The following is an 18,826-nucleotide window of genomic DNA, read 5'->3' on the forward strand; positions in this document are numbered from 1 at the left end:
CGCTACAAATGTGTCAACATAGCAGTACCATTTAGTTGGCTTTTTACTGGCAGTCTGCAGTGCTCGCTGTTCGAAGATCTCCATAAGTAAATTGGCAACAGCTGGGCTGAGAGGGTTTCCCATCGCCACCCTGTCAATCTGTTCGTAAAACTTGTTGTTGTACTGGAAATAAGTTGTTGTCAGGCAGTGTTTAAATAAACCCACTATGTCATTCAGAAAAATATCTGCTATAATAACTTTGTCTACAGGCACCATGGTAAACAATGACAGTACATCGAAGCTCACAAGAATCACTTGGGCTGACGTTAATCTCCCTCAGTTTTTCAATAAAATGCGCCAGGTTTTTAATGTAACTGACCGTTCTGCCAATGTATGGTTGCAGCAAGCAGGCGAGATATCTGGCCACTTCTTGTGTTGGAGATCCTATAGCACTCACAATTGGTCTCATCGGGACCTGTGGTTTATGTACCTTTGGGAGTCCATATAGTCTGGGTGGATAAGCTTCCATTTTGCAGAGTTGTATATCGACCACGGCCTCTCAGCCTGGAAGTTTCAACTGAAGACTTACCCGTAATTATCCTAACAATCTGTAACACAAACAAACAAAATAAGCAAAATTGCAAAAATCATAACAAAACAACACATTAACTACTTCATTGACCGTAACACTTACAGCATACGAGGTATATGGACATTTTCCTCCTGTCGCTTACTTTCCTATTCCATCTCTCTTGCTTCCTTCCTTGTTTGCACTTATATTCCCTCTGGGATTGATTCTGACTCACCTCTGACAGCTGTTGTAGACCCCCCTGCGGGTCCGGGGTAAGAATAGGCCCGAGGTATTCCTGCCTGTCATAAGAGGCAACTAAAAGGAGTTTCAACCGTTTCAGCCTTCCATGTGATGGTCCCCCTTGGGGTTTGACCTCCATTTTTCAAAATTCTACAGAAGTACGAGCCTTTTGGGGAAGGACGCCTTACGTGGTGTACCACTGGTCCTCAGTTCACTAAGATCTTGGCACTCAGCATTGTACCGGCGTTGTAACCATACCCACTATTCCTCAAATTGGGCATAAACGCCTGATGGGATGTACAAGTTACGCCCATAGTGCGTCCCCATCTGCACCTACGATCATGATGGACTTTCCATGGCACCAGAAATCCAGCACGGTAGCCAGCCCGTTGTGGTGGGGTCGTCATGTACCCTCTAGGTTGTAGCCCCCTGACAACACAGGGATCGTACTGCCGATACCTGAGCTGCACCCTCCCCATGTCGGCCAAGGAGTAGATGCCCGTCTCCTTGGGGCATCAGGACTCCCGGCAACGATCATCCTGCCAGGTGGCCCTTGCTGAGGCTGGGTGGCGCCCGTGGGGAGAGCCCCTGGTCGGAGTGGGTGGTATTGGGGCGGACGTTTCGCAGATGAAATGTCAACACGTATCAGGTCGCTCTGCGGCCGAGTCTTTCAAAAGGAAAGGTACTATCTCTAGTTCTGGTTCTCCTGCCCTTTCCCCCTTGGCCACTCCCTGGGAGGAGGGACAGGCCCGCCGGCTTGGGGTGAAGTACTTCCCCCGCTATTTGGTCTGTTCTCGAACCGATGGGGGGACGTTCACCACCTCCAAGCCCATGTTCTTTGTTCAGCACATTGAGGACATCTTCGGGGAAATCGAGGCTCTCAGTAAGATGCGTTCGGGGTCCGTTCTTATAAAGACCGCCTCCGCCACACAGTCGGCGGCGCTCCAGGCGTGCGACCGCCTAGGGGACATCCCAGTGTCCATTGTCCTGCATCTGGCACTAAATAGGACGCAGGGGGTTATTTTTCATCGGGACCTCCTGCTGCAATCTGATGAGGAGCTCAGGGCCAACCTGGAGCGCCGAGGCGTGCATTTCGTCCGGCGAGTCCAGCGCGCCCCCAAAGACCGTCGCATCGACACCGGGGCCTTTATCCGCGCCTTCGAGGGGGACGTTCTCCCGGAGAAGGTAAAGGTGATGTGCTACCGGTGCGACGTGCGACCTTACGTCCCGCCTCCTATGCGCTGTTTTGCTGTTTTCGGTGTTTGCGCTTTGGGCACATGTCGTCACGGTGTGAGGCTGAGCCCCTTTGTGGCGACTGTGGACGTCCTCTTCGTGAGGAACATACATGCACCCCACCACCTCGGTGCGTTAATTGTCCTGGCATCCACTCGCCTAGATCCTCAGACTGCCCCGCATATCAGAAGGAGAAGAAGATACAAGAACTCAAAACTTTGAATCGTCTCTCTTATTCTGAGGCCAGGAAGAAGTATGACCGCCTCCATCCCGTGCCGTTGCCCACTTCGTTTGCCTCAGTTGTGTCCACTCCTTCCACGGTATCCTCACCCCTATCCTGTCCCCCCTCCGCCTCCTCCCCCCATCCGGGGTCTCTGCCTCCGCCTCCGCCTCCCAAATCCCTCCCTTCCAAATCCTCCTCCCCCCGTGCCCCCCGCCCCCTCTGCCCCAGGTCCCCCGACCCCCCCCCCCCCCCCCCCCTGTCGGTTCGAGTGGTATGTCCTTTCTGACACCTATTCGAGCGACCACTTCCCCTTTAACAGTCTTACTCCCTCTTCTGTCGTATGGAGTGGCCTGCGCCGGCTGTCGGGCATTAAGGCCCACTCCTCGGTACCTGGCCTGACCTCAGGCAATGAGGTCCTCATTGATCCTGTGGCTGTCTCCAACGCCTTTGGCCGGTTTTTCGCGGAGATGCAAGCTCCGCCCATTACCACCCTGCCTTCCTTCCCAGGAAAGAGGCAGAAGAGGCTCGGCGACCTTCCTTCTACTCGCTGAATCTGGAAACTTATAATGCCCCCTTTACTATGCGGGAACTCGAACGTGCACTTGTACTGTCCCGGTCCTCTGCTCCAGGGCCAGATGCCATTCACATTCAGATGCTGGCACACCTTTCTCCGGCGGGCAAAAGCTTCCTTCTTCGTACCTAGAATCGCGTCTGGACCGAAGGTCAGGTCCCCATGCGTTTGCGTGACGCCGTCGTTGTTCCTATACCCAAACCCGGGAAGGATAGACACCTTCCTTGTAGTTACCGCCCCATTTCTCTTACAAGCTGCGTCTGTAAGGTGATGGAGCGCATGGTTCATGCTCGGTTAGTTTGGATTCTTGAATCTCGACGGCTACTTACCAATGTTCAATGCGGCTTTCGTCGATGCCGCTCCGCTGTTGACCACCTTGTGACCTTGTTGACGTTCATCATGAACAACTTTTTGCGAAGGCGCCAAACGGTAGCCGTGTTCTTCGATGTGGAGAAGGCTTATGATACCTGTTGGAGAGGAGGTATCCTCCGCACTATGCACAGGTGGGGCCTACGCGGTCGCCTGCCCCTTTTTATTGATTCCTTTTTAACGGATCGAAAGTTTAGGGTACGTGTGGGTTCCGTATTGTCCGACGTCTTCCTCCAAGAGAACGGAGTGCCTTAGGGCTCCGTCTTGAGCGTAGCCCTTTTTGCCATTGCGATTAATCCAATTATGGATTGCATTCCACCTAATGTCTCACGCTCTCTCTTTGTTGATGACTTCGTGATCTACTGCAGTGCCCAGAGAACATGCCTCCTGGAGCGCTGCCTTCAGCGTTGTCTAGACAGCTTATACTCATGAAGCGTGGCAAATGGCTTCCGGTTCTCTGAAGAGAAGACGGTTTGTATCAACTTTTGGCGATATAAAGCGTTCCTTCTGCCATCCTTACATCTCGGTCCCGTTGTTCTCCTATTCGTGGAAACAACTAAGTTTCTAGGGCTCACGTTGGACAGGAAACTGTGTTGGTCTCCGCATGTCTCTTATTTGGCGGCGCGTTGTACACGTTCCCTTAATGTCCTCAGAGTTCTTAGTGGTTCATCTTGGGGAGCGGATCGCACTGTCCTGCTTCGCTTGTATCGGTCCATAATCCGATCGAAGCTGGATTATGGGAGCTTCGTCTACTCGTCTGCTCGGCCATCCCTCTTACGCCGTCTCAACTCCATCCACCATCGGGGGTTACGTCTTGCGACCGTAGCCTTCTACACTAGTCCTGTCGAGAGTCTTTATGCTGAAGCTGCTGAATTACCATTGACCTACCAGCACGACGTACTGCTGTGTCGGTATGCCTGCCGGCTGTTGTCTATGCCCGACCACCCCTCTTACCAGTCCCTCTTCGCCGATTCTCTCGACCGTCAGTACGGGTTGTGTGTCTGCCCTGCTGCCCCCCGGAGTCCGCTTCCGTCGCCTGCTTTGACAATTGGATTTTGCCCTCCCTACCACCTTCAGAGAGGGTGAGAGCCTGACATTACCTTGGCTCCAGGCTCCGGTTCATATTTATCTCGACCTCAGCTCACTCCCGAAGGAGGGTACTCCGGCTGCAGTGTATTGCTCACGGTTTGTCGAACTTCGTGCTCGACTTGCCAGTCACACCTTTATTTACACTGATGGCTCCAAAACTGACGATGGTGTCGGCTGTGCCTTTGTCGTCGGGGCCGTCACCTTTAAATACCGGCTCCTCGACCAATGTTCGAGCTTTACGGCCGAGCTTTTTGCTCTCCATCAGGCCATTCAGTATGCCCGCCGCCACTGCCATTCATCGTATGTACTCTGCTCTGACTCACTCAGTGCTCTTCAGAGCCTTGGAGCTCCTTATCCGGTCCATCCCTTGATTCATCGGATACAGCAGTCCCTCCATTCTTTCGCTGATAATGGTTCTCCTTTCAGCTTTCTGTGGGTTCCTGGACATGTAGGAGTGACTGGGAATGAGGCTGCGGATGCTGCAGCCAAGGCTGCAGTCCTCCTGCCTCGGCCAGCCTCCCATTGTGTCCCGTCATCTGACGTTCGCGGGGATGTTTGTAAGAGGCTTGTGTCGTTGTGGTGGGATGCTTAGTCATCCCTCCAAGGAAACAAGCTCCGGGCAGTAAAACCGCCCCCAACTGCTTGGAGAACATCCTCCCGACCATCTCGGCAAGAGGAGGTCCTTCTGACCAGGTTGCGGATTGGGCATTGCCGGTTTAGCCACCGCTACCTGCTCTCCGGTGACCCAGCCCCGCAGTGCCCTTGTGGTCAGACATGTTTTATTATCGTGTCCCCGCTTTAGTCAATCTCGTGTTGTCCTGTCGCTGCCATCTACTTTACCGGATATTTTAGCTGATGACGCTCGAGCAGCTGCTCGTGTTCTGCGTTTTATAACTTTGACTGGCTTGTCCAAAGACATCTAACCTTTTTACTTATTTTATCTGCATCTTTGTCAGGTCTTTCTGGTGTCCCCCCCCCCCCCCCCCCCCTCCCCTTGAGTTTTACTAGATTCCATGTGCTCTAACAACGGTGGCTGGGTGCTAATGACCTCAGTAGTTGAGCGCCCTTAAACCCCACAAAAAAAAACTGTTGTAGACATCAAGTACGTAATATTTTTGAAAACTGAAGTTCCATGTTCACATGATTTGTTGCTTGGTAAGGGCCACGGTACTGTCACAAAGTTCTTTGTCCTTTTTTTTTTTTGAGTGTATGGACTTGACAACATTACAATGGAACTTCGATTTTACATTTTTCACAATTCTACGAGAGAGAGAGAGAGAGAGAGAGAGAGAGAGAGAGAGAGAGAGAGAGAGAGAGAAAATTCCGATGTAATCTATGATTGGTGTTGCCAACACAACTTGCAACATTTAGTTCTTACATAACCTCTTGAACACCCTCCTCAGTCCTTGGTGAATATTCTTGCATACAAGTGAAAAAACATGTAGTTTAAAATATCAGGAAAAGGGTAGATTGCTATTCACTGTAAAGATGACCCATTGAACTGCAAAGAGGCGCAATGAAAAGACTGTTAACCACACACACAAATTCACACAAGCAAGCACACCACGTGCACAAGTGACTGGTTCTCCCCCCCCCCCCCCCCCCCCCCCCAACCCACCTCCCAACGCTCCACCTGGCATTCTCGCCATATCACCATCTAGTCTCTGCATGTCCCACACTAAACATCGCTCTTCTCTTCCCCTACCTGTACCCTGCTCCCCTTTACCCCATTCCAGATTGTTATTTATGTGACAGTTGTATTCCGGTTAGACCTACCTATGTTAGCAGTCGTGTGCATGAGGTGTGCTTGCTTATGTGGATAGGTTTTTTGGCCAAAAACTGTCTTTTCGTTATGCCTTTCTGCAACTCAGTGGATCATGTTTGCGGTGAGTAGCAATCTATCCTTTTTGTAATATTGCCGATTTTCCAACCTGGCGTTTCCATTGTTTAATTATGCAATCTAGGTACACTAGACATTGATGAAGCTTCAATCCTTTCAGCACCTGGCCCAACAAAAGCTGGAAGGCTGCTGGTGCCAAATGGTATTCTTCAGTAGTAAAATGCCCCCAGATGCTGAAAACACACTAGCCACTCTATCCTCTGGAGCCACTTTCAACTTGTACCCACTCTTCAAGTACATTGTTGAGAAGTACGGCACTGACAAAGACTATCAGTGTGTGTGTGCGTGTGCGTGTGGGGTTCCCTCTTAAGTTAAATCAGTGCTTATTACCACCCAGACCACCCCTATCTTTATTATTTTAATAATGTTGCTGGTCTATACTGTGCCAGCTGTTCCCACGAGACCACTGATAATTCGTACCTCCCCTATTATTAAATAGCTGGCAGGACTGCCTCTGTATGTGCCCCATATTTGGAATTGGGTAGGTACCTGTTGTAGTCTTACTATTCAAATGGCAGTAATCGCAACAGAATCAATATTTCCTCTATATATCTGCGACATCTTTCGTACAATTAAAATTCTCATCCCAGGGGCCTCACGGTAAAAAAGTCCTGTAACTCTAACATCTCTTCCATCTGTGTCCTCTGTTCCCTTAAAATGCTTCACTGTATCATGAAATGCTGTCTTAGCAGCATCTTGTGTTAGCAGCATCTTGTGCCATCTTCTAGCCTACACTTTCCGTGCAGCAATCTTCCATCTCCAGGATTTCTAACATTGGCACCAATATTACCTTTAACAACTTGTCAGTACCAAAATCATTCACATGGTCGGGCACTACCTTACCTACAGACCTCTGATGTGTGTGGATGATACTTTACTGTAAAACATGCTGCATTTAATAATCACTATTTTCCAGTAGTTCCACTCAGTAGTTCCACTAGCGATCAGTCAGGCTCCATATTCGCCCTTGTGACTTCCCAGCACCACTCGACACGCAGTCCCACAATCATGCGAATTAAGCCTTAATGTCATTGTATGTGGTGTAACTGTATTACCTTGTACAGCAGATGCCTCACTAGAGATAAACAGCTTCCCGTAGGGGAAATGTTTTCCCACTGAGCTCAACCACACATAATTAAAGGTTGTTTATGGTATGATGCTGACACAGTATAGCCCAAGGAACATGCTGTAGCCCTCACTTACATAAGACACCACTTCCATACACTTTTTCCATCATTATCGACCCTAATGGCTGTAAATCACTATGTTCTATCGCACACAGTTTATAATGTGTTGGGTTGCACTGCCTCCTACCCGCCAACTCTCCAGGGACTATAGACACATGCCTCCCTGTGTCTGATGAAAACTTACACTCTTACCACCTATTACACCCACTATGGCGCATTCTGCCTACGCGTTTACTTTTACTGTGAATGCTTTTTGGTGGATCTGGGGTTCCCTCTTAATTTAAATCAGTGCTTATTACCACCCAGACCACCCCTATCTTTATTATTTTAATAATGTTGCTGGTCTATACTGTGCCAGCTGTTCCCACGAGACCACTGATAATTCGTACCTCCCCTATTATTAAATAGCTGGCAGGACTGCCTCTGTATGTGCCCCATATGTCTGAAATAAAATCATCATATATTTGCCGAATGCTCTTTGACAATCTCTTACCTTGGTTGCAACATCAGTCTTCTCAAATTCAAATTCCAACCTAATTACTGCATGGGGGAGACCTCTAAGAGCAGCAGTGTGCACCCTGAGGATAGCATTTCTGCATGGAGACCTCTAAGTGCAACAATCTGCACCCTCAGAAAAGCATAGTGCCCTTTACTTAGTTTCCTGTATTAACACCTTAATTACAACCTGACTAGGTGTTAACTCATATGTGTATACATTAAGCTTTCTAATTATGTCAACAAAATCTTTGATGGATTTGTTAGGACTCTTAGAAAAACCATTCAATTGTTCACAGAAAAACCACACACTATTTTGCTTCCTGTAATACTGTACCAGTCCCTGCTGGAGTTGCTCAAAAGTTTTTGTCCAGTGCCTCTGTGCAACATACAAATGACTTTCTCCCCCTGAAAAGTGCAGCCTTGCTATTTGTAACAACGGTTTGTCTGACTAACCCTCTGTCAGCTGATGACATGAGATCCTCTACAAATGATAATTTAGAAGACCTGCCGGAAAAGAGAGCAACGAGGTTCACAACAGCTGGATCTACCCCCCAGACTCTTGTGATTTCAACAATCCTAATTCATCCTCCTTCTCTGCTAATTTATTATACACAAATGTATTGTCTGCCTCCAGTTGCACTAATTGATTAACAATGGCATAACCTCCTCTCCAGTGACACCTTGTCTCTCTGATTTTGCCATTGCCTCCCTCTTACTCGTATTTACATCTCAGAAATAAAAACCCAAAAATAATATGAACAGCACACTTGTCAGCTACGAGCATGGTTTGATAAATTTTGGTAAAAAAGCAAGAAAAAAGTTTGTTTCATAAAAACTCACCTTCTTGACATTGTCTCGTTTGAGGAATATACAAGTGGTCCAGTGACCTTCCAGGTTTTCATCCCATCAGAAAAATAGGTTGCCAAACTCTGCAGAATACTCATTGACTACAAATATCACTTCCTAATTTGATGAAAATGTCTTACAAGCAAGCCAAAGTTTCAAGTGAGGGAACAGGAACAAGTCATTTTGGGCTAAGTCAGGTGAATATGGTGGATGAGGAACCAATTCAAAGCCCAATTCTTGCAGTTTCACCACTTTTACCACTAATCTGTGGGATGTTGTATTACCATGATGAAAGAGCACTTTTTTTATATGCCAACCTCAGTCTTCTGCAGCCATTGCAAGTTTCAAGCAATCCGACAATGAAGCATGATGGGGTCTTGTTGTGTTCTGCTTTTTCCCAAGTAAGGTATGAGGAGAATTCCTTGGGGGGAAAAAAATAGTGGCCATCACCTTACCAGCTGCCAAAATGGTCTTTATCTTCTTTGGTGCACTTTCACCAACCTTTGCCCATTGTTTTGACTGCTGTTCTGACTTGATGGCCCCAGGTTTCAACAACAGTCACCCCCCAGGGGGTCCACAACTCTTTTGTGGATACGTGCGTAGCGAGCACAGGACCCTGAGCTAATGTGGCCCGCCTTCCTTTCCAGGCTGCATACCTTCCATTTCCGCATCCTTCCCTATCCCCCATCTTTGCCCCCCCCCCCCCCCCCCCACCCCTCACCTCCGGCTCTTTCCTTCCCTTTCTCCCCCTCTGGGAGTATGTTTTGTGCCTACGTCCAGAGACGGACACTCGAAAATGTAACACATTCTTCGCTTTCTCTGCTTGCACGTCTTCATCCTTCCTTTGTCCTTCTCTTTTCCTTACCTCTTCTCTTTACCCTTTTCTCCACTGCAGCGTTTGAGACCTCTCTCCTTCCTTTCCCTTTCTTTGTTTTTCCCTTTCAATTTTTTCCTCCCTGTGCGTGTCTGAAGGCCGACCCACGCATTTTCGTGTGTAGCCGGTGACGGGGTAACGCGTAATTCCCCGCCCCGGGTAGACAGGTAGGACACGTACGTACCCCCTGGTAACGGCCAGGCCCAGGGAGGGGTCCCTCCGTCCATTTCTTGGGAGGTGTGGCCTGAGGTGTGAACAATCACCTAAGGCGGGAGTGCCCTCAGAGAGGGCCCCCACAAGGGAGGAGCGCGCCATCGGAGACGCCGGTAATCATGGGGGATTCTTCCGCAATGGTTTCCTGATCTTCCACTGTGTCTGCTCACAAGCGTAAGTTCACTGAGTCTCAGCCACAGACAGTTCTTCCATCGTTGCCACAGTTCCTTGTTGTTTCTCGGTCTGACGAAGGTCACGACTTCTCCACGGTCGACCCTTTCATTATTCAGAAAGGTGTTGACGCAACTGCAGGTCCTGTAAAGTCTTGTTCCAGATTATGGAATGGCACCTTGTTGTTAGAAACAGTCAGTGCCCTCCAGGCACAAAAATTTCTGCGTACTTCACTGCTCCACACCTTCCCTGTCCGGGTGGAAGCGCACCGCACCGCACTTTAAATTCCTCATGTGGAGTCGTTTATACCTGCTCCCTCGACAGATTGTCCGACGAGGAAATTCAACACTATCTATCTGACCAGGGCGTAACGGCTGTTCATAGAGTTATGAAAAGGGTTGACACGAACATCGTTCCAACCTGTACTGTCTTCTTGACGTTTGACAGAGTTCAGCTCCCATCGAACATAAAAGCGGGGTATGAGATAATTTCCGTTCGCCCCTACGTCTCAAACCCTACGTGTTGCTATCGGTGTCAGCGGTTCAATCATACCAGACAGTCCTGTTCCAACCCGGCCAAATGTGTTGTGTGGCAAGGATGCCCATGAGGGTGCTTGTCCACCTCCATCCCCTTGTTGCATCAACTGTATGGGTGACCACCCTGCTTCCTCTCGAGATTGCCCCATTTTTAAAGACTCGAAAATTATTCGCCAGTCGAAAGCCCACTGTGCCTCAGACAGGAAAATACAGCACTGTCCTTGCGTCTCCTCGGCCAACAAAGGAGGCGGCCATGCAGACTTGTGATGCCACCTTTAGTGACACGGTCGTCAGATCGGCCAGTGCAAAGATCGCCTGTTCAACCTCCCCACTTTCGCCTGCTCACTCTATGGCTCATCCTTCATCAGGTTCTGCTAAATCTCGATCCCAGAAGTCAGACACCTGGACTTCCAAAAAAGAGCATACTCGTGAAGATCTTTTACGTTCCCCAACTTCACAACCATCGGTTCCTCCTTCATCTAAACATCATGGTTCCTAGAAGGCTAATAAGAAACCCAGTTCCTCTCCTTCTCCGCCATGGCGTATCTCGTGTACAGCACCACTTGGCGGTAACCGCCCTCGGCAGTCTTCTGTGTCGCCAAGGCGCACTACTGGTGGCCGATCAACCGGCCGATCGCTGGTGGCAGGAGCTGCTCCTGAACAACCTATGGATCAGGATCTTCTGCCTTCACCTGAGTGCCGTTCCATGCTGTCGGTCGCAAGCTCCGAGCAGTCGTTGAGTTGACGGCAACCTTGGTCACATTCTTCCATTTTCTGTCCACCCTATGTCCATTATCCATTGGAATATCCACGGCATTCGAGCCAATCGGGATGAATTGACGATCCTCTTACGATCCTACTCGCCGGTCGTCTTCTGTCTTCAGGAAACAAAGCTGCGTCCCCACGACCGCTTTGTTTTCCCCCATTTTCAGTCAGTCCGATTTGATCTCCCCTCTGTTGAAGGCACTCCAGCACATGGAGGACTCATGATTCTTCTCCATGATACTCTCCATTACCACCCAATCCCCTTAAACACTTCCTTACAAGCAGTCACTGTCCGTCTTTCCCTTTCTGGATACACCTTCTCTCTTTGTACTGTATACATTCCATCGTCCCCACGAATGGCACGAGCTGATATCCTTCATCTTCTTGGTCAGCTTCCACCCCCCCTATTTGCTGGTTGGGGACTTCAGTGCCCACCACCCGCTTTGGGGATCTCCACATCCTTGTCCGCGTGGCTCACTATTGATAGATGTCTTCCACCAAGCGGATCTTGTTTGCCTCAACACTGGGGACCCTACATTTTTGTCTGCCTCCACGACAAATTTCTCTCATTTGGACCTTTCGGTCGGTACTGTTCTGCTAGCTCGGCGCTTCGAATGGTTCGCCCTTGCTGATACACACTCGAGTGACCACTTTGCATGTGTCCTTATATTGCAGCCACAACTGCCATATATGCGCCCGAGACGCTGGAAGTTTGCCCAAGCCGATTGGACACTTTTTTCGTCTCTAGTGACATTCGATGACCGTCACTTTCCTAGCGTCGACGATGAGGTCACTCGTATAACAGACGTTATTCTTACAGCTGCGGAACGTTCAATACCTCGCACCCCGGAATTGCCCTGGCACCCCCCAGTTCATTGGTGGAACGAGGCATGCCGTGACGCAATACGTGAGCAGCGACGTGCTCTTCGCGTTTTCAGACACCATCCTACATTAGCCAACTGTATCCGCTATAAGCAGTTCCGTGTGCGGTGCCGTCGCGTCATCTGCGATAGCAAGAAGGCAAGCTAGGACTTCTTTACTAGCTCATTTAACACCTTCACTCCCTCTTCGGAAGTTTGGAGTCGGATTCAACGGTTATCAGGCGCGCCTAGTTTCTCCCCGGTCTCTGGGCTCACTGTAGCGCATGATACATTAGTGGACCCCGTCGCAATTTCTATCTCATTGGGTCAACACTTTGCTGAGATTTTGAGCTCTTCAAATTACCCGCCAGTGTTTCTCCTGAAGAAACGTGCAGCGGAATTGCGACCTCTTGCTTTCTCCTCTCAAAATAGCGAAAGTTACAATACTGTTTTCTCCATGCAGGAACTCCAACATGCACTCTGTTCTTCTCGCTCCTCCGCCCCAGGACCGGATGGTATCCACATCCAAATGTTGCTGCATTTATCATACCATAGTCTGCATTACCTCCTTCGCCTTTATAATGGAATTTGGACCGACAGTACTTTTCCCAGATGATGGCGGGAAGCTATCGTCGTTCCTGTTCCGAAACCTGGAAAGGACAAACATCTCCCCTCTAGCTATCGCCCCATTTCTCTCAGGAGTAGTGTATGTAAGGTTTTGGAGCGTATGGTGAATTGCCGTTTAGCTTGGTGGCTGGAGTCCCGCAGTCTAACACCTGCCCAATGCGGTTTCCGAAAGCATCGTTCTGCAGTTGACCATCTTGTTGCTCTCTCCACTTATATCATGAACAATTTTCTCCGGAAACGCCAAACAGTGGCAATATATTTTGATCTGGAGAGAGCATACGATACCTGTTGGAGGACAGGCATCCTCCGCACACTATTCTCTTGGGGCTTTCTCGGTCGGTTGCCCCTTTTTCTTCGCGAATTTATGGCGGAGCACACATTTGAAGTGCAGGTGAACACTACTCTCTCCTGTACCTTCTCCCAAGAAAACGGGGTACCCCAGGGCTCCGTGCTAAGTGTTGTACTGTTTGCCATTGCCATAAATCCAATTATGGATTGTCTCCTTCCTGATGTCTCGGGCTCCCTCTTTGTGGACGATTTTGCGATCCACTACAGCTCTCAATGGACCAGCCTTCTTGAACGACGTCTTCAAGGCTGTCTCGATCGCCTCCACTCTTGGAGCATTGAAACAGGCTTCCGCTTTTCTCCCAGTAAGACCGTTTGTGTTAATTTTTGGCGTTGTACGGAGTTTCTTCCACCTTCTTTACATCTAGGACCTGTCAACCTTCCGTTTTCGGACGTCGCTAAATTCTTGGGTCTTATGTTTGACAGAAAACTGTGCTGGTCCTCCCACGTTTCCTATCTTTCGGCTCGCTGTCTGCGATCCCTCAACACCCTCCGTGTCCTGAATAGTACCTCCTGGGGAGCGGACGGAGTGGTCCTTCTCCGCCTCTATCGTGCTTTAGTGTGCTCGAAATTGGACTATGGAAGCATAGTTTACTCCTCTGCTCGGCTGTCTATTCTTCAGCGTCTCGACTCTATCCACCACCGTGGATTACGTTTAGTATCTGGAGTTTTTTACACCAGCCTTGTGGAAAGCCTTTATGCTGAGACTGCTGAACCTCCGCTGTCCAGTCTGCGAGCTGTCCTTCTAAGTCGTTATGCTAGCTATTTGTCTTCCATGCCTGCTAATCTGGCCCATGAGATTTTTTTTTTTTTTTTTTCGACGCCTCCCTACTACCACCGGGAGTCCGCTTCCGTCAACTGCTCCATTCTCTTCCCTTCCACTTTCCTAAAACTTTCTTAACAACTCCGGGTACAGCACCGCCTTGGCTCCATCCCCGGACCTGCCTGCTCCGTGAACTTTGTCAGTTTCCCAAGGATGGTACCCCTTCACTTGTTTATCGTCGGGCATTTTCTGCTCTATGTGCGCAAATGAAGGAAGCCACATTTATTTACACTGATGGCTCAAAAACATCGTTTGGTGTAGGGAGTGCCTATATTGTTGGCGACACCCCAAATTGATTTCAGCTTCCCGACCAGTGTTGGGTTTAGACTGCGGAGCTTTACGCTGTTCTCCAGGCTGTCCAATACATCCGTCGCCATCAGCGGATACAGTATGTTATCTGTTCAGATTCTCTCAGCTCTCTCTGCAGTCTCAAAGGTCTCTACCTGTCCACCCTCTGGTCCACCAGATTCAGGACTGCCTACGCATGCTCCACTTGGGGGGCATCTCGTTGGCGTTCCTCTGGATCCCAGGACACGTTGGTATCTGTGGAAATGAGGTGGCTGATATAGCGGCCAAGGCTGTGGTCTCTCTTCTTCGGCCAGCTATTTGCACGATTCCCTTCGCCAATCTACGGAGTGTTTTATGTCGTCGTGTTGTTCTTTTATGGCATGCACATTGGTCAACACTTCCCCATAATAAATTGCGGGACGTGAAAGCTTTTCCCTGTGCTTGGACCTCTTCCTCCCGAACGCGTCATCGGGAGGAGGTAATTTTAACTAGACTCCGGATAGGGCACTGTCTTTTTAGCCATAGACATCTTTTAAGCGGCGGTCCTCCCCCACTCTGTCCCCACTGCTCTCAGCTGTGGACGGTAAGACACCTTTTACTTGAGTGCCCCTATTTTACTCCGTTACGCGCCAGTCTACAGCTGTCGCCTGATATATCATCCATTTTAGCAGATGACACGTGCTCAGGCGATCGCGTTCTCGAGTTTATTAGTGCCAGTGAGATGACGTCAGTCATTTGAAGCTCTTTTTGGGGACAACCAACCCCTTTCTGTAGTGGTTTTTTAAGCTTTCCATCTGCTTTTAGTTTCTCCAATTTTTTGAGTTTCGTTACCATTGCTGCTGGTTTCCATTTTCGTTTTTTACCTTTTCCTAAGTCACAGACCGGGCGCTAATGACCGTAGCAGTTTTGCGCCTTAAATTAAAAAAAAAAATTAAAAATTAAAAAAAAGTCACAAATCAATCCAAAAAGTCTTGCACTTAAATATCGCTAGACATTATGTTGAAATGTTGTACCGGATGTGCTTTCAGTTGAGTGTGAACAATCGTGGCTCTCACCTCATACACAGCTTCTTCATAGCCAATTCTCCATGCAGGTTATTATGCACACTGTTCACTGTGGCAACATCAGCTTTCCTGACATTTCTGAAGAGTGGCAGTGACGTTTGCTGGTGTGAATAGCACAGCTGCAGGCTGGTAGGGCCCAGCAGATACACTGATGACAGGGAAACAAAACTTTATTAGCTTCAGATACAGATCAGATGATTAGCAGTGTGAGGCAGACACGTTGCACTTTGGTGATAGTCTGTCAAAGGATCACAGGCAGCCACTTCAATCTTGGCAAGAAGGAACAGTGTCAGCACACTGGATGTTAACACGAAGCAGAGCGATGGCCGATGGCCTGGCAGTGGGCCACGTCCTTGATGATGTCAGCAGCACTCCATTTTATCTTGTGATGGTGTTATGCTGTGGCGGACACTTACATTTCGGTAGCTCAGGCCTGTTGACATCCACAGTGAAGGCAAAGGAAGACTGCTGTGCACGAGAGAGAACCTTCTGCTCTCTGGCAAGACTCGGACGGTGATAGGTGCAGGCAGCAGGTCAGCAGCACTGTTGTACGAAGTCCTACAAGGAGACTCAATGCTGGCGAAAGCTGGCTTGACCCAGTCTCAAACCCACGGCAGCAGTTGGTGATACCCAGCCATCATGCCATCTGATGTGGCCCTGCTGTCATGGTTGTGCTCCTGGACTCCGAATGCCTCTGCCGCAAAATCTGCTACTTTGCACTAAAACCGTGCACAGTCGTGTAGCTCATAACAAGCCTCTTGTCTTAGTGTGATGTCACTGTCCTGCCTGCTCTGGTTGAAACCACTGCGTGGTGCAGTTCTCTGCTGAGTGCGGCTAGCCTGTCTCCCAATCCATTTGCGTACATGCTGTAATAATCCACATCATGACACACTACGCTTTCTGCTCAGTGGTAGCTTGACAGAACGTTACACTGTGTCTCCTTACAAATTATTCAAAGTTCTAATTAAACCAAGTAGTGACACTACAGTATTGTAATCGTAAGATAATCCTGCTACATTATTGTGTTTTGTGACAAGCTTAATTTTACATTTTTGATCATACTATACAGACCTACATTTTTTATATATTAAAGTAGGTTCTCAATCTTTGTACCGCTTGGAAATTTTCATGACTTTGAAATCCTGTAAAGATTTGATTTAAAATATGTGAGAATAGCTTCAGGTGTCAAGTTACTTCATTACATGTAACTGAATCTGCAAAAGTCAGATAACAGTTAACTATTTGACTGCTACAGATGAGCTCACAGCATTGTGTGCCGAGTGCAGCTTTGCCATTGCTATACTTCTTGCGTAATTCTACTATCCATGCTGAGAGGTGGCATTCTGGCTGCTGTGAAATACCTATCACCTTATTGTAAGAGAACTAGAAGATGGAAAAAAATTGATTTTTTTCTTATCTTGCAGTCTGACATCTTTGCTCAGTAAAGGACTGATTTTGTTCTAGTTATTCATCATAGTTAACTGCGATGCTTCAGATTGAGAAAAAGCATTTCACGAAATTGTAAAGTATTTGCATAAATTTTGCACGCAGTTGATTACGGCTCATGCATAGCTAAATATGAAATGTATACAAGATATTGAAATTTCTCATCAACAGCAGTGAAAGGTCAGCAGAATGGATCGTGTAAACACACACATAGTGCTTAAGGAAAACTAAGGGGCCTTCTTTAAAACAAGTCCTCAGCACATGGAGAGCAGCAAAGCGTAACGAGTCCACAGCAGTCAGAGTTAATACGAAACATGAAGAGAAAGGGACCCACCGTACTTGCCTGCGGCACAGCTGAAGAGGAATGAAACAATTTTTCCCCCACCTTTCATTTATTTTCATTCATAATTGTTGCTGGGCTTGGATCATTAATTCTTCCTTCTTTCCATGCTACATCCTTATTTTCTCACAGCAGTTTTCCATTCTTCTGTGGGGATGGGGTGTGAAGCTATTTTTATTGGTGCATATCACTTTGATATTATCCTTGTTACATTTACTTTGTATGCAGTTTGTAACATTTTTTTTTTCCTCCGCTACACTGCATATTTATTTCTCTCTATGTGTAACCTTAAGTGACATTTATGATTTTTTTTTCAATTTTGCAGAGAAAGATGACTTGATAAATTTGCTACTTCAACATGTCAATGGTGCTAATAATGTGCCAAGGTATGCAACAACTGGATTTCATAGTCAAACAGATTTATCTTGGAGAGAGGAGAGGCAAGAGCAACAACAGCGTAGCAATTCTGCAGAAGATTTTGCATCATACACTGATTCTCCTGCTTCTGCCAGTAATGTCATGGCTGATCAACCAGTGAACACATTCCAAAGTAGTACAGCTACAAATTCTTGTTCAGACTTGGGCAGTGATAATGGCAGAATTTCAAATGATAGCAATTTACACAGAAGCAGTAGCATAGATATCAACTCTGAAAATCAGTGGAGTAATACTAATCATGGGTCCATTGATGGAGTGGTCCAGCAGGAAGATACCATACAGAAAGATACCAAGTTTAAGGTAAATATGCACATATGTTATGTATGTTTTGTAATGGGAAATAAGTGTTTGTGTGTATCTCTGTAAAAATATTGTTCAGCTTTTCTATTTTAAAGGGCAACAGTTCTCTCACATTTTTATTTTGTGAGCATAAATCCCATTAGAGGCTTTCCATTTGAAAGTGTACACCAGTTGAGAATAAAATAGATGTTACCGAAGTGACATGGTGGTACTTGGAGTTTGATAATTATTATACTTTGTAACAACCCTAGTAAAAATACCATCATTATTAATGGTTAACACACCGTAAGAACTTGTTCTGGCTGAATGTAATTGGCCAGTTCTGGAAGGAACAAAATATCTTAATTCTATGGCTAACAAGACCTTATTGATTGTATCAAGCACTTGTCATGTACTCTGGGGCAATTACTAACTGGTCTTACCGTCCCTCTCCTATCTCTCCCCCCCCCCCCCCCCCCCCCCCCCCCCCGCCTTTTCAACAAAACACACAAGAGGTCAAAACTGCTCTGTAATGGCAACAGATTTGCCACCTTGGGAACCCCCTGATTTCCCCATAACTTGTTGGTGGTCACATTTAATAACATGTTATACAGTGGGGGATTTCTCTGTGCATCTAGTACATCAAACTACATAGATAAAATCTAAGAGTCCTGGTATTGCTAACTTTCATGCACCCATAGAGTTGTTGTACTGTGTGTTACTATTTACTGCCTTTTTAATAATGACAATAAGTATCAACTAACAGAAAATCGTGCATCTCTTCTGGGGACCTTCAATTAGTGATTAACTTTTCTGCTATGGTTTAATTTGAAATATTCCACCAGGAAGTAAATCAGGATTACAGAACTTTAATGGTAAAGTAAATGTTGTTATTTTCATGGCTTTGTCTTCATTTCTGCCATATAAATTTTTATATTTAAGCGTTCAGAGAGTGTTGCTGTTGGACAAAGTCATGATAGATGTATGAGGGTCTTTCTGAAAGTAATGTCTCCTATTTTTATTCATGGTAACAGCTGGAGGTACATAAATT

General features: G+C 47.4%; 1 protein-coding gene across 5 annotated transcripts in view; it reads left to right on the plus strand.

Moving 5' to 3' along the window:
* LOC124615642 (E3 ubiquitin-protein ligase RNF34) overlaps positions 1-18,826 on the plus strand; it is an 82,038-nt gene that overhangs the window by 47,873 nt on the left and 15,339 nt on the right. For all 5 annotated transcript variants that reach the window (XM_047143657.1, XM_047143673.1, XM_047143683.1 and 2 more), the window contains one exon: positions 17,384-17,796. In XM_047143657.1, the coding sequence (XP_046999613.1) occupies positions 17,384-17,796 (413 nt within the window). The remainder of the gene's footprint in view (positions 1-17,383; positions 17,797-18,826) is intronic.

This window comes from Schistocerca americana, chromosome 1 (genome assembly GCF_021461395.2).
Source record: "Schistocerca americana isolate TAMUIC-IGC-003095 chromosome 1, iqSchAmer2.1, whole genome shotgun sequence".
Lineage (NCBI taxonomy): Eukaryota > Metazoa > Arthropoda > Insecta > Orthoptera > Acrididae > Schistocerca > Schistocerca americana.